The sequence below is a fragment of the Marmota monax genome, unplaced genomic scaffold (genome assembly GCF_021218885.2).
Source record: "Marmota monax isolate L192 unplaced genomic scaffold, Marmota_monax_Labrador192_F-V1.1 WCK01_AAM20220418_F8-fsc00018, whole genome shotgun sequence".
NCBI classification, from domain to species: domain Eukaryota; kingdom Metazoa; phylum Chordata; class Mammalia; order Rodentia; family Sciuridae; genus Marmota; species Marmota monax.
The window spans coordinates 15136960-15152673 of record NW_026692201.1 but is presented as its reverse complement, the minus strand read 5'-3'; the positions used below and the strand labels follow the sequence as shown (position 1 = coordinate 15152673).

At 32.1% G+C, this 15714-nt stretch overlaps 1 protein-coding gene across 11 annotated transcripts in view; it reads left to right on the top strand.

Annotated features, from left to right (window-relative positions):
* Tmem161b (transmembrane protein 161B) overlaps positions 1–15714 on the top strand; it is a 64266-nt gene that overhangs the window by 37451 nt on the left and 11101 nt on the right. For 9 of the 11 annotated variants that reach the window (XM_046428268.2, XM_058574506.1, XM_058574508.1 and 6 more), the window contains 2 exons: positions 1115–1271; positions 15521–15672. In XM_046428268.2, the coding sequence (XP_046284224.1) occupies positions 1115–1271; positions 15521–15672 (309 nt within the window). Of the gene's footprint in view, positions 1–1114; positions 1272–15520; positions 15673–15714 lie in introns of those variants that run through there. The other 2 variants (XM_058574516.1, XM_046428305.2) reach the window with 2 other exon arrangements.

Here is a 15714-nt window from a genome sequence, read left to right as displayed (position 1 = left end):
TCCTAACAACCATTTAGGATAAATCTTGAAGTCTAATGTTCAAAACCAAGATCAGTCAAAACAGAAATCCTAAAGCAGTTTAAATAACTTGAAGCAAATTGAGAGTGTTAAAATAACAAATAACAAATTTGCTGATTTGTAAAAGGACTTGGGATTTTTTAAATTTACTATCATCACTTAGAAATGATATTAGTTTTGGTTAGTTTGTTTTGATACTTTTAAGAACTCTCACTTTGAGTGGTATTTTATTTTTAAAATATTTTTTCTGTAAGGACATTGTATCTTTATGTATAATTAGATTACATTTTGCAACCAAGAAGTTTGTTCCAAAATAAAGTTGATTATTTTATTATGTGCCAGTAAAAACACATTAATTGATGTTTATATATGTGATTTACTTCCACATTTTAGGAGGCCTTTTAAAAAATAATGTTGGTATTTTGAAGTATACTCTGATGAAAGTAAACCAGAATAAAATAAGCAAACAAACTTCCTTATAAAAGGTTTAAATTAAGTTAGATGCAAAGCAACAGAATTATATTTACTTTTATAGAATGTTAATTTTAACAATAAGCTTTGAAGAATGAAATTGTTGAGGGATATGGTTTTTTATAAAATCAACAAACATTTCAGTTTATTTTAATTTGCAGTAGCAACAATTACTAGTCCTTCATTAGTGCGATTAATCATCGTAAAAATTGTAACTCTTACATTACAAAAGTGAACATACATGTAAATCTTTATATACTACACCCAGTTTTATTCATTGAATTTAAGATATTATCTATATCCTCAAAAAGAAAATTTTTGACTTATGATACCTGAAAAAAAAATAGTTATTTCAGCTAAGAAAATGCCAACACATTTGTAATCATATTTTAATGACAATTGAGGTAATTTTGATAATCATTTCAGGTTTATTCCATTTATTTAATTTCCAAGCTATTATATTTTAACTTTGGATGCTAACATTTTGAGTCTGTTTCCATTTTTATATTCCTATGTTTGCAAAACTTATATTGCAAATCAATAAATAGTCATACTTTAATTATGGATAAGTTCTCATAATCTATGTAATTTTAAATGAAAATCTTTTTTAACCTTTATTTTTCAGCATTGCATTACTTTCCAGAATACCAGTGGTTGGTGGATTTCACAGTGGCTGCTACAGTTGTATATCTAGTAACTGAAGTCTACTACAGTTTTATGAAGCCTACACAGGAAATGAATATCAGCTTAGTATGGTGCCTGCTGGTTTTATCTTTTGCAATGTATCCTTCAAAACATCATTAATATTAATTTATAAACTTCTTTTGCAGTTAATATCATTAGATCCTGTGTCTTATTTTTAAAAAAAAAGAAATTGCAGATTAGAGGACTTTCCTTTGTTGAATTCTTCATGTAATTGAAAAAATTTCAGAGAAATAGAGGTAAATAGTTTTAGAAAGTTAAATATGAGGAAAGATGCCAGTTCATTGATTCCTTGCTTATCAAAGTCTAATTTTACAGAAACAGCTTTTTTTTGGGGGGGAGGATTTTCTTCCAGATGTTTTAACTATTATATGGTATTGGTACTATTTTAATTTTAGATATTAGCTTACCTTTCTCCTTTCTTCCATTCTTCCCAGGCATTTATTAAATTTCTTATCAATTTTTTACTATGTTATTTTTATAGCTAAGCATTCTGGTATACTATTACCTTCCTTGAATACTTCATTGGAAAAAAATTTTGAGATAGGGTTTTGCTAATTTGCTGAGGCTGCCCTCGAACTTGGAATTCTCCTGCCTTAGCCTCCCATTGAATATAAGTTCTCTACTTATAGGTCAACTGAGACTTCATTTCAGGGTCTTCCTAAGAATTCCTGTACCCTTTCTGAATCCCATGCTTGCCTCTTCCTTAGTTTTGGCAGAGGCCATTCTTATACTATCCTTAGAAAAAGTGGTAAGTTGTTTTTGAAGTGTTGTATGCCTGAAATTATTTTTCTTATACTTGACTGATAGTTGGCTCAGTAGAAAATGCAAGGAAGGAAATAATTTTTTCTCAGATGTTTTTGAAGTTGTGAGAAATTGGATGTTCTCTTGCTCTTCTTGTTTACTTTCTCTTTCCCACTATGTACTCTTCCTGAACTTTTTCTCTTTATGTTTTTGGTATTTTGAAGTTTTATCATTAATTATGTTAAGTTATGGATTTTCCCTTTAGGTCTAGAAATTCATATCTTTGACTGTTAAGAGATAATTTTGTGCCATACTGAATGTCTGTTTTCATCCTTATGCTAGGAGTTTAGCTATTTGGAAACTCGGGCTCTTGAGTTCTGGAAAATTGTCTTGAATTGTTGGTGATTTCTTCTTTATTATTATTATTTTTTTATCTTGTTAGAATGCTTATTGTTTAGATATTATCCCTCTAAGACTGGTATTCTAAGGCTGTCATCATATTTCCCATGGATGTATGTATACATGTGTATGTTTGTATGTGTGTATATGAATGTGTGTACACATACATATGTGTATATATACACATACATGTGTGTGTAATATTTTTATATTTTTTTATTTTCTGGGAGATTTTCTTAACCTGAATTCTTATATTCATTTTGAATTTCTGACATAATTTTAAATTTTAAGCTTAGTTTAATTTCTCTACCTCCTTTACGAAACCCTTCTCATTTTATGATTATATTATCTTCTTGTGTTTGTTTATGATAGTGATAGATTCTGGTAAAGTTTTCTTCCTACCAAATATTTTTCTACTCTAATTTACTTTTGTTTATTTAATTTGGTTATTGTCTTTCTTGTTGAAGGCTTTTTTCAGAGAACTTTAATTGACCTATGCTTATAGTTCTATATTTAACTACGAGACAAAAAGTAGAATAGAAACTGTGAGTGTATGGTGAAATAAGTTGTTTACCTTTCCTTAGTCTTCAGACTTGTTTCAGATAATAGAGGTGGATTAAACTGGTTACTTTTTAAGGTACTTTTGCTGCCTTAGTACTGGGGATTGAACCCAGGGCCCTGTACATGTTAGTCAAGCACTTCACCACTGAGCCCAGTGGTACTTATTTTTAATACGTACTGTTACCCCCAACACACACATTCAACAACTGGCACTTTCACCCCAGTACAGAGAATTACAAACATCACATCAGTTCCTTCACCTTTCTGGGAGTTCTGCAATAAGATCAGAAACTTCCCTTAACTTTTTGACTCAGGTTCCTCATTGTGTTTAAGTCATTTACTACTACCTGTTTGCTTTCTAGTATCCACATTTTATTGTTTTTTAAGTACTTGAAAACAAATTTCTTGTCATTTTGGTGCGGTTTAAGAACAGACTAAAAGTAAATGTTATGCTTGCTCTGATATTTTTATCATGTGATTTTTTTTATTTGTTCTAGTTGATTATACATGACAGCAGAATGCATTTCAGTTTACTGTATACAAATAGAGCACAGCTTTTCAGTTCTTTGGTAGTATATGATGTACAATTGCACCATACATGCAATCAGTCATACATGTACCTAGGGTAATGATGTCCATGTCATTCCACCATCTTTCTACCCCCATGTCCCCTCCCTTCCCTTTGCCCAATCAAAGTTCCTCCATTCTCACCCCCACCCCCACTCCTACCCCCGCTGCCCATTATGGAACAGCATCCACTTATCAGGGAGAACATTCAGCATTTGTTTTTGGGGGGATTGACTTACTACAGCATGATATTCTCCAGCTCCATTCATTTATCTGCAAAAGTCATAATTTTATTCTCTTTTAAAGCTGAGTAATATTTCATTGTGTGTATATACCAGAGTTTCTTTATCCCTTCATCTATTGAAGGTCATCTAGGTTGATTCCACAGTTTATCTATTGTGAATTGAGCTGCTATAAACATTGAAGTAGCTATGTCACTATAGTATGCTGATGTTTTAAGTCCTTTGGGTATATACTCAGGTGTGGGACAGCTAGGTCAAATGGTGGTTCCATTCCAAGTTTTTTGAGGAATCTCCATACTGCTTTCCAGAGTGATTGCACCAATTTGCATTCCCACCAGCAATGCATGAGTGTACCTTTTCCCCCACATCTTGTCAACACTTACTGTTGCTTGTATTCTTTTTTTTTTTTTTTTAAGAGAGAGAGAGAATTGTAATATTTATCTTTTAGTTTTCGGCAGACACAACATCTTTATTTGTATGTGGTGCTGAAGATCGAACCCAGGCTGCACGCATGCCAGGCAGTACGCTACCGCTTGAGCCACGTCCCCAGCCCATGCTTGTATTCTTGATAATTGCCATTCTGATTGGAGTGAGATGGACTCTTAGAGTATTTTTGATTTGCACTTCTGTAATTATTAGTGAAGTTGAAAATATTTTCATATATTTGTTGATTGATTGTATATCATCTTCTGTTCATTTCCTTAGCCAATTTATTGATTGGCTTATTTATTCTTTTGGTGTTGAATTTTTTGAGTTCTTTATATATCCTAGAAATTAGTGCTGTGATATGCATGTAGTAAAGATATTCTCCCACTCTGAGGGCTCACTCCTCACATTATTGTTTTGTTTTTTTTTTAATATTTTGTTTTAGTTGTAGTTAGACACAATACCTGTGTTTTTTATTTTATTTTTATTTTTATGTGGTACTGAGGATCCAATCCAGTGCCCCGCACGTGCTAGGAGAGCTCTACCACTGAGTCACAACCCCAACCCCTTGATTGTTTCCTTTATCATGTGATTAAAAAAAAAATTTTTTTTTAATTGTAGATGGACACAATACCTTTATTTATTTTTATTTGGTGCTGAGGATTGAACCCAGTGCCTCACAACACATGCTAGACGAGTACTCTGCCACTGAGCCACAATCCTAGCCCTGCTATATAATTTTTATTGTTTGTAAGATCCTGCTTTCTGTCTTTCTTCAGGAATTCTTATTAGTAAGTTATTTATCTTATTTGAATGGATCTTTAATTTTTATCTTTATTTTATATTTTCTCAGTTATTTTCTTATACTTTTATAATTCAATCCCTCTGTTGATTTTGATTTTTTTTTTTTTTTTTTTAAGGTATTGTGGATTGAACCCAGGGCCTTGCATAGCCTAGGCAAGTGCTATCTCACTGAACTATATTCCCAGCCTTTTTATTTATTTATTTATTTTTTAGACAGGGTCTTGCTGAATTTAATTTCCCAGGCTTGCCTCAAACTTGGGATCCTCCTTTTTCAGCCTCCTCAGAAACTGGGATTACAGTTGTATTGTCCTTGTACCTACCTAGCTGTTGAATTGTTTACTGTGAACTTTAAAAAATAATAATTAATTAAAATTAAGTCTTTTATTTAATTAATTTGTTTATTTTTGGTAGGGGCTACTGATACTAAACTCAGGCCCTTCCTACATTCCAACCCTAAGTCTTTTAGTCTTTTTTTTTTTTTTTAGTGTTTTTCTTTTTATAGCATTCTCATGTTGTGGATGTATAATATCTTTTTACTTCCAATGTATTAATCTTTTTTAAGTTCTCATTTACACCTTGCATTGCATTTTTCCTCCTTTTTGTTTTAATCATGGAGATTGTTCTCAGATGTCTGTGAGCTTTGAATATCTGTTGATATTCATTCAAGAAGGCACTACAAAATTGAAAGTTTTGTGCAACTGGCTGGAGTTTATTGATTAATGAAGCTTTTTGTGGATGATTAAGGGAGACCTTGAGGGGGGGATTTCTAACTGTCAGTATTTGCAGATTTGGGGCTCTCATTTTCTCCAGAGAGAATTTGTCTATTCTCCCACCTGTGAAATAAAACCAATGACTAATATTATGGGAACTGATAGATCAACTTCTCAACATTCACTATGTATGTAACTTACTAGCTCTTCATTGTCAGCCTAACTTTTACATAGTAATCCCAAGCCAATCTTCTCTGATTTACTATCTTCAAAAAGTAATCCTTACACATTCTGCCAGAGTTGGTGAAGAGCAACCATGTAATTTATGTGATTAGGCAAGACAGAAAATCTGGAAAGTCTTAATTACTATGAATACAGGCTTTCAAACAATCTTCCTGTTTTCAAACACTCTACAACTCTACATTTGGAAGTACCTGGTGTCTCTAATTCCTGGCTTTTCTAGGGCCTCTGATGAATGAATTTGCTTTCTTTCTTAATGGGTTCCTCTCTTTGCAGACCCAGTATACCAGAAAATGCTGAAACCTAAATTAGTTGTTGCTTTTTCAACCATTTCCTGTCTTTTAAAACTTTATTGACATCTTTTTTTTTTTTTTTTCCTGTGTCACTTATTTTTAATTCTTGAGGATTTTTACTTTCCTATGTGGTTTCTTCAGTCAGATTTTGGGAGTAAGCAGAGGAATGTGTGTCTTATGTCTTTTATATTCAACCAGAGACTGTTAACACTATTTAAGCACATACTATTTTAAATATATGACATGATTTGACATTTTAATTCATTGTGTTCGTTCTTTCTTGACTCTTTTGGATTGATTTAGTTATAATGTAGAGTAGAAGGACCAGAGCACAGCCTTGAGAGGCAGTATCTTCACAGGTATATAGTATACTAGGTAGAAATATGATCATGTTTTTCAGTTGAGAAACATCCTCAGATATGTATTTTGAAAGATTATGTTCACTTAGAATATTCCTGTTTAATTTTGTAGCATTAAAAATGTGATAATACCACTCAGAGTACTCATTTTTCATATCAAGTCATATAAAACCCACTAAAACATTTCAGTTCAATAATTAGCATAGCTGACTAATCTTACTTTTTTCATACTTTGAGCTCTCATGTTCTTTGAAATGTTATTTATTATGGAATATCCTTTTCTTGATTGCCTTCATTGTTTATACATATCCCGAAATATATATTTTTATATGCAATTTAATTTTAGTGAGATATAGTCCTAATACTTACCTAACCAAATTTTTAAAAATATACTTGTAAATAGCTATTCATATTGTTTCTGTGAATAAATTTCAGCTTTCTGTTTCATTCAGTAATGCCCAATAGTGTGAGAGCAAATGTCCTTAAACAGTCTTCAGCACTGAACTGACTCTGCTAAGTTTTAAGTACTGCACTCACAAAAAGTGCCAAACAGTCTCATCCCTGCTGGAGTCTCTTAGCTTGGTGACTCATCCCAGAAGGGAAAGAAAGTGCTGAAGAGCTTATAGTTCAAGCTATTTTCTGCCAACTTTAAATCTCCACAGAATGGGTAGGGAAGAAGAAGGAAGTAGAATTCTGTATATGTGTAGGTATGTGATTTTCCATTCAAACCTGTAGCATGTGAGAAAACAACCTGCTCCCTTTTACAGCATAGAAAAGACCAAAATTAAGTGCCAGTTATCCATATTAACACCAAAGAGGGGTCTGTTTATAATCTCTTTTATCTTAGTCATCTTGTTTTCACCCTATGAACTAAATCCAGAAGAAATGACCTCTGAGTGGCTTCTCTTGGTTTTTTTATTTTATGTGTCTACTTATTAGTCTAACACATGTTGCCATTGATGACATAGAATAATAGCTCTACTGAATTCCAAAGTCACACATTCTTCAATTGATTCAGAAATTCTCTGCAGTTGTTACTGATGAATTATCTTTTGTTAAGGTGGTACCCAGGTCAGTCACATAAAATTTATCAATTCATTCAAAAGTTGGGAAGAAAATTGCTTTATTTCCATGGTCATTTTGTTTTTTCCCTTCGGTTTTATTTTACATACTTATGTAGGACAGCAGTGATAATTTCTATAGAATCTTGAAGGTTCTAAAAAATGAGAATTGACTTTTTTAATGTGTGACTCTAACCCCTGAATCCTGGAACCTAAAACAGCATCATCTCTCATGATCAGCTCTACTTTGTGCTTCAACTTGTGTTGTACGTTCATCTCAGCTATCACATTTTCACTCTCACTCCTAAATCCAAACTAAGTCTAGTTCTCTTCATTCTCATTTGTAATTCTAAGAACCTTTTTTGAAGAAGCCTGTGCATTTCCATTCTATTTATACCCAGTTGCTAGGTAGGAGGAAGATACAGGGTGAAGAAAGCCTTGCAGTAAGGATGGAACAGTTCTAGTAATTGTCTTTCCTGTCTGATGGCCCATGAGGTGACAAGAGTCACTGGAAAAATATCTTCCAGTTTTATGAGTATGAAGCATGTTTCATTTATGAATAAATGAAAAGTAAAAGGGGTCTGGGGTTGTGGCTCAGTGCTAGAATGTTCGTCTAGCATATATGAGATACGGGGTCCAATTCTCAGCACCACATAAAATACACAACTAAAATAAAGTCGTTGTGTCCTTCTACAACTAAAACAATATTTTTTAAAAAAGAGTAAAAAGGTAAAAATGATGATGGCAAAAAGCCAAAGATCCCGTGGTAGGCATAAAACTTTTAAAAATAAAAATGCTCTAAAATGTGTGAATCTTTTTTTTGTTTTTTTTTTAAGAAACTTTCTTAGGAATGAACTGTAGCATAGAAAGTAATGAGTCAATTACATGAATTTGAGAAGAAAGCTATTCTATAAAGAATGATAAAGCTTCTCAGTAGTCCTATTATATTTGGCTAAAGAACTGGATCATTAGTCACATTTCCACAGCACTTGTATTTTACAGTGTGGTTGATTTTAAGGTACAAAACCCTATTATGTATGTTTTTATGGCTGTGTTTAAATTTTTAATTTGCTTTGGATGCCAGACATACAAATTTTACATAAAGATAAAAACTGTGAATGATTTAAATTAAAATAAATTGTAGGGTTTTCTGATAATATTCAGTTCTATATATGTAAATTTGCAAATTAAGCATGTGTGAGTTAAATGCTACCTTTTTTGCTGTTGAAAATAGACAACTGCAGCAAGCTATCACAACTTAGTCACCATTTTCAAATTCCATAAAGGTTCTAAATTACTATATTCTTACTCTCTAAAAGTGTGCTGCTTTAAATTAATGAGGAAAATGAAACTCTAAACCCTGAAGTAAACTGGATATGATGTCAAGAAGGACAGAGTCAAAGTTATTGAATCTGAGCTAAGGTACTTATTTTTTCTTGAGAAGTTGTGCATAGCATGTTATCTAAAAGTTTGTTTCTTTTATAAACTTTTGGAGATCTTATGTGATTTCTAGATTATACAGACTTCTGATTAGAAACTTAGAGTTAAATAGAAACGATAGGAGCTTATTTCTATTTTTTAATTTATAATTCTTTTTTCTCTTAAAGTGATAATTTTTCTTCTGAAATAAATTTTAAAGATATTTTTATTTTGTTTCACTTTAATGCAAAAGTTTAATTAATAGGGCTTTATTCTTATATATTTGGTTTTGTTTTCAAAATAAAGCTTTATGCTTTCAAATATCTCTATTTTCCCCCCATAATCTGGTTAGGTTGAGGTTAGTGATTATGGGATGAAATTTTAGACAAGCATGACATTTTTTTTTTCTTCTTTCGAATTGGTAATTGAACCTACCTAAGAAAATATGAAAAAATAATTTTAGTCAAAGAGTATCAATGCTTTATTTATTTTTAACATTGGAATTTAGGATCAGAATTTTTTTTTAAGGATTTTACTTACTCAGTCATAAGGGCCTATCAAGTACTTATTGTTTAGTTTTATTGTGTATCTGTAAGTATACATCTATAATAGATTTTTGGTACAGTTTCTAGGTTGTTTTGCCGTGCAGAATGCAAAGTGTTACTGGTATTAAGTATTTTGGTTGCCTTTTCTGCAGGAACAGTAAATGTGAAAGGCTTAACCATTTGATAGGAAAAAAATCATACTTTATTTTTATTGGTAATGCTCATAAAAGTAAGAATATAATCTTTCTTCTTAGAGTTGAAAAACTTACATGAAATTTCTTGGCTAAGTGGAAACATTACCAATTATAAAAACATACTCAAAAATTTGTAAAAAATATTAGAGAATACCCATCATATTTGTGTATTGGCAACAATGAATTTCTTATTGAATTTTCCTTGTCAGAAAAGCATTGATAAATATCTTTGAATGATTTGGGCATTTTTTGGTATAGAGGTATATTTTCTTAATGAGAATTGAGGCTTTAAAGCGATGTGAGTATAAACTAAGTTGAATCATAATAGTACCTTGATAAATGTTATTAAATGTTATTCTAGATCTGAGAAAAAAAATTGCTGTTTTAGAACTAAATATTAAGCCTGCTCACCATTTTAAAGCTCTTCAGCTTAAACTTAATCATAAATAAAATATTTCCTCCTAAGTAAGTTTCTCTACCTGCCCTTGATCTTTTTTTCCATTTGAATTATTGCATTGGCATCTATAAAATGTGAACTATTTCCAACTGCAAAAAGTATGTTAATACTAAATTAGAACTTTAAAAGTGTCAGCCTTGTGTCAGGAAAAAAAAAAATCTTTCCTCTAATGTTCTTGGTTTCAAGGGTTGAGATTTTGCAACAGAAAGTAAACTAATTTAGCATGTAAAGTTGGTGGTCTTTCAGCTAAGAATAAGGGGTAAAACTGGTGAAAAAACAAACAAACCGAGTTTCTTAAAAGAAAATGACTATTTGCATCCATAGTCTTCCATATATAGCCTTGAATATTCTTTAAACAATAATCTGTAAATAGTGAGAGGAAAAAAGTAAGAAGTTCATTCAAAGGGAAGGTACTTGACCACTATTATTTTCATTGCTTAACCATAAATAAATAAATAAATAAAATGCCATGTTTTTAACTAGTGTTTTTTGGTTGTACATGTCTGTAAGTATAAAAGCTTAATTTTGGCATCATCATATTATTTACATCAGATATTTGTACATAAAAAGGCAAAAATGTGTACCTAATTTACTTTGCTACCTAATTTACTTTGCTAAACAGCCCAGTAAGAAACTTTGTTACAGCCTTAGGTAGTATAGATATTTTCTATTAAATGATCTTAAAGTTACCATAGTTACCAGTGAAAAACTCAAATGGAGCACCATACTCTAGTTATTTCTCCTGACTTATAAAAACAATAAGCCAAATTTATATTCTAAGTCTAACAATAGTTTTTTTAGGAAGTTTTTGTTTGGCCTTCTATTATATACTTAAAGAGATTTAAATTCAACTGAGACTTGTATCATTATTTGATCTGTCTGTCCTTGTTTTTACTCCAATATTCTCTGGTATTAGAAGTTCAGTATTTAATTCATTTATCTAGGAAACATCAGATTGTTGCTGAGAACTACAAAGAACTCTTTAATTTTTAACTAGCCCTCTCAGGTGGTGGATATAGTGGCTGCATTTTACTAATGAAGAAATGAAAACATGGAGAGGTTAATAAATTTTCATGTGAAAGATCACATAGTAAGAGTAGAACCAGGATTCAGCCAGGCACTCTAGATCTAGAAAATGCTTTATTTATAAATTGGTCACACTACAGTTTAAGGTACTATATGATTATATGGCAAGTGAATTTTAGTAGTAAATGCTATAATAAATTCCGAAGAGTAAGAGACTGGTCTTGACTGGTGAGATAATGCTAAGCTTTGAAAGGTGTGGAGTTCAGTTGAGTCTATATGATTAGGTAGATGGGAGAGAAGAGGACCATTCAGATGAGAGAGAAATTATTATCCAAGACAGTGTAGCAGTTACATTCTGGAGATGGTAAATACACTATCCTGACAAGTGGAGGTTTGGGGAATATTGAATGAAAAGTTGAAAGCATGGATATGGCCAGATCATAGCATTTCATTTCAGAATACCGTATGTGTATTTTACACTGAGTTGTGGGGAGGTTTTGTTCTAATATGGAACTCAATAAATACTTAGTTTAAGATTTAACTAGCCAATATGAATTGAGGATGCAGGGATTGTGACATTTTAGACATTTATGGAGTGGGGTGATGTTGAAGGATTAGTGATCAGGGCAAGATCATGTTTCATGCCTGGGTCAGGTTGCTTCTTATTTTGTTTTCTTTTCCTTCAGTCTTGACATATTTTGTGATTTATTTAATTACTTTAGGGTTTAACAGTAAATATAATCTTCGGTCATTCTGGTCATTTGATGTCACTTTTGGCCAAAGGTGTTATTTTATTTTTCAGTTTAAGTGGAAGAGTTGGAAATTGTCTTTTTAGAGATTCTAGTTTCCATTTTCAATAAAAATGAAGCAGTGTTTTTTCAAACCTGGGCTTAGGCCCTCAGGCAGTACACATAATCGTAGTGGTATCTCAAAAGCTGTTCAGTAGTGGTTTTGGACTTCTTTATTCTGTGTTTTAACCTTATTTCCCTTTTCTTGTCTTCCAATACATAAGTTCTTTATAATGCCAAGAAAGAGATGGACTATAGTGTTTGATGCTGTGAGTTAAACTGGTTTTGTTTATTTTGGAAAAGAGGTAAATAAGTAAGGAATTTGGAATTCAGAGTAACGTAGAGGGAAAAGTGTGCGTATCCTAATTCTAAAATCTTATCACCTCTCTTAAACAGTGTTTTGTGCTTCCTAGATTCTGTCTTAAATGTTGTTAAATAAAACTTTAGACTTGTAAAATTGTTGCTAACTTGTTTTTCAAAAAATTTGCTACTCACATTCTTCACTTTAAATATATATTATTTGTATGAATGAAAGCTTTAATAGTCCTATTTATTTAAAATCACATCTTTTATTTTGTGTTATTTGCTTTTACTTTTTTCATGTTATTACCTAACCTTCTATTCTTACTAAGTAACTAAGATCACTTATTCATCACAAATAGCCTATGATTTAAAAGTTGCATAATTTAAAAACTACTTGTATACTAGATTCTTCTCTGCATACTTTGTTTTCTCCTGTAAGAAGTGAGAAATCTAGTTTAGGGAAATCTTAATTTTGTAGTTTTTCTTTATTAAATTACTAAAATAAATCATAATGCAAATTTAAACTATAATATGTTTATTATTTTGATAAAGTAAAGCTATTCCAAGAGCTTAGATTTTGCATGGTTTGGATAAATACTTTTTAATCTTTTTTTTTTTTTTTTTTCCTAGCATACTCATCTGGATATCGGAAGCATTTTTATTACAAACTGTTTATTTTTAAGTGTAATGCTCAGGATTGATCCATGGATCTTGCACATCCTAGACCACTGAGCTATCCCCCTGGGCCTCAGAAATATGTGTTAGGCAGGGTAATAGGATGATTTTTTATTGATGGTGGAACAGGACTTACCTGTACAGGTATCTCTCCTAGCTAGAGACCCTGGATTATGATCAGGGTCCTAGTCCCTCAATATGTATAACCTTCTGAACTTTTTCCTTTAGGAAATCTTTTTACTGCAACTGTAGACTACCAGCGTTTGCCTTTAAGGTGAGAATGTAAATACAAAAACTGAGAAACTAAGGTAGAAATGTAGACAAAAATAGGTTGTATGCATTGATTCCATGAAGAATAGTTTTTTAAAAGTCACATTCTTTTTGTGACTTGGAAGTTAATTGTGCTTCTTTTAAACCTCTGTTAATCATTTTAATTGAAATTGACTTTGTATAAATTCATCAATTAAGGTTAAGATTAATATCGTAGAATCAGGACAACTTCTGTGGTGTTTATTGCTTATACATGGTTTAACTGTTAACTAAAATAGAGGGATTGACAAATATGTACAATATTAGTGATTTTAGAAGGAATTTGGCGGGAATAACACATGGAAGTATCCCTAAATACTGCATTGAAAAATAAAAACTAGAGTGTAAATATTACTCTTATTATAGTTTGCTGCATATTCTTGTTTAAATTCTTATTATACTTTGCTGAGGTTGCTGGTTTTACTGATTTAGAAGACTTAAAAATTTATCCCTTTTTATAAAAACAAGTTAGCCTCCTCTTACCTAATGCTCAATACCTTGAAAAAACTGATACTGAGAATTTTTGAGCTGCTCACTCTGTCTAGGGCAGTTCTATTTTGAAAAGACTTCATGGTTCTGAACTATTGTTAAGTGCTGTGACAGTTTGTAGACACAGTATAATCAATTGTTAAGTGCACAGATGAGATTCAGACTGCCTAGTTTAAATCCCAACTGCCTCTAATCTAGTTTTGACTTTGAAGTTTTTACTTAACCTCTGTGCCACAGATTTTTATTTTAAAGGGGTTTTTGATGATGTTGTTTTTGGTTTGTGTATTTGTTTGTTTTTGTCTGTAAAGCAAGGACAATAGCATGGCTAATGTGTGGAATAAATGAGTTAATTAGTAATGCCTGGCACGTGGCAAATACTAGGTGTTTTAGTCAGCTTTTTCACTGCTATGATTAAAAGACCCTACCAGAACAATTGTAGAGAAGGAAGAGTTTATTTGAGGGCTCATGGTTTCAGAGGTCTTAGTCTGTAGAAGGCAGGCTCCATTCCTCCGGGTTCCAGGCGAGGCAGAACATCATGGTGGAAGAGTGTAGCAGAGGAAAGCAGCTCACATGTTGATCAGAAAGCAGAGAGAAAGGGTCTCCACTTGCCAAATACAAATATATACCCCAGTGCCATGTCCCAGTTTCCACCTCCTTCAGCCATATCCTAACACTTCAGTTACCATTCAGTTAATCTTTATCAGGGGATTAATTCACTAATTGGATTAAGACTCTCACAACTCATTTCTCCTCTGAATCTTTTTGCATTGTCTCATACATGAGCTTTTGGGGGACACCTTACAGCCAAGCATTCCAGTGCTTGACATAATGTTAATGTAAGAAGTTACTTTTCTAGATTTGTTTCTCAAATGCCTTATTTTGTTTGCTTGGTTTATGCTTTCATGGAGAACAATTTGGTAAAAGGGAGATACTAGTTCTAGCTTGGACTCATGTTTTTATTTGATACTAAGTGAATTGTTGTGGGTGGGGTTCAGATGTCTTCAGTAGTTTTAATAGATGCATGTTGATACTTGGGCTGTTTTTGGATATTCAGTTGGAACTTGCTTTCTCTAGAGACAATTTCTTTTAAACTTATGTTTTCATATGATAGATCTTCAGTAGCTATTGGTAATTCTCAAATTATAAATTGTTGGGTGGTTACAGATAATTTCTCTAAGGTGTGTTGTGTGTTTAATTATAAAGGTAAACTGTTCAGTAAACAAGCCCAATAAAGACAGTGCCCTAATGTAACGTCTACCCTGGCTTTTCATGTCACTGAGAACCTATTATAAAACATTCCTATAATAACTTCTTAGTGAAATTTGAGTCAATTAAATGAGAAATGCATTCCCTAATTGCAACTTAATTGTAGTATACTTTCCCTTAATTTAAAAGTGTTGTAGCACTGAGGATATAGCTCAGTACTTGCCTCTCATGCACAAGTACCTGGGTTAAATCCCCAGCACCACACCAAAAAAAAAAAAAAAGTTATAAACTTCACTTCATTTAGATTTGCCCTGTTTTTATATTCAATTTCCTGGAAAACCATTCAGATTTTCATTGTTTTTAAAATTTTCTTCCAAAGGGCATCTTTTATATAAGCATATCAAATCTAAATGTTGTAGTCAAATTCTGTTGGGGTCCACATCCTGTAAAGATGGTTGTGTATAGCTCCTGCAAAGTTATTTGTGGTTTTTCCTGAACTTTTCCTTCTGCAGCAAAGTTCTATTTTCATTAACTACACACTATTTTAAAGTAGAAGATGGTGGTGAAAGATCAGTTTGTGTCACCTTTGGATTTTTTTTCTTCGTCAAAGCAATGGCAGTTTTGATTGTAACAGAGAATTATCTGGAATTTGGACTTGAAACAGGTAATAGTTTCATTCAAAGATAAGTTTTGATTTGTCCAGCAT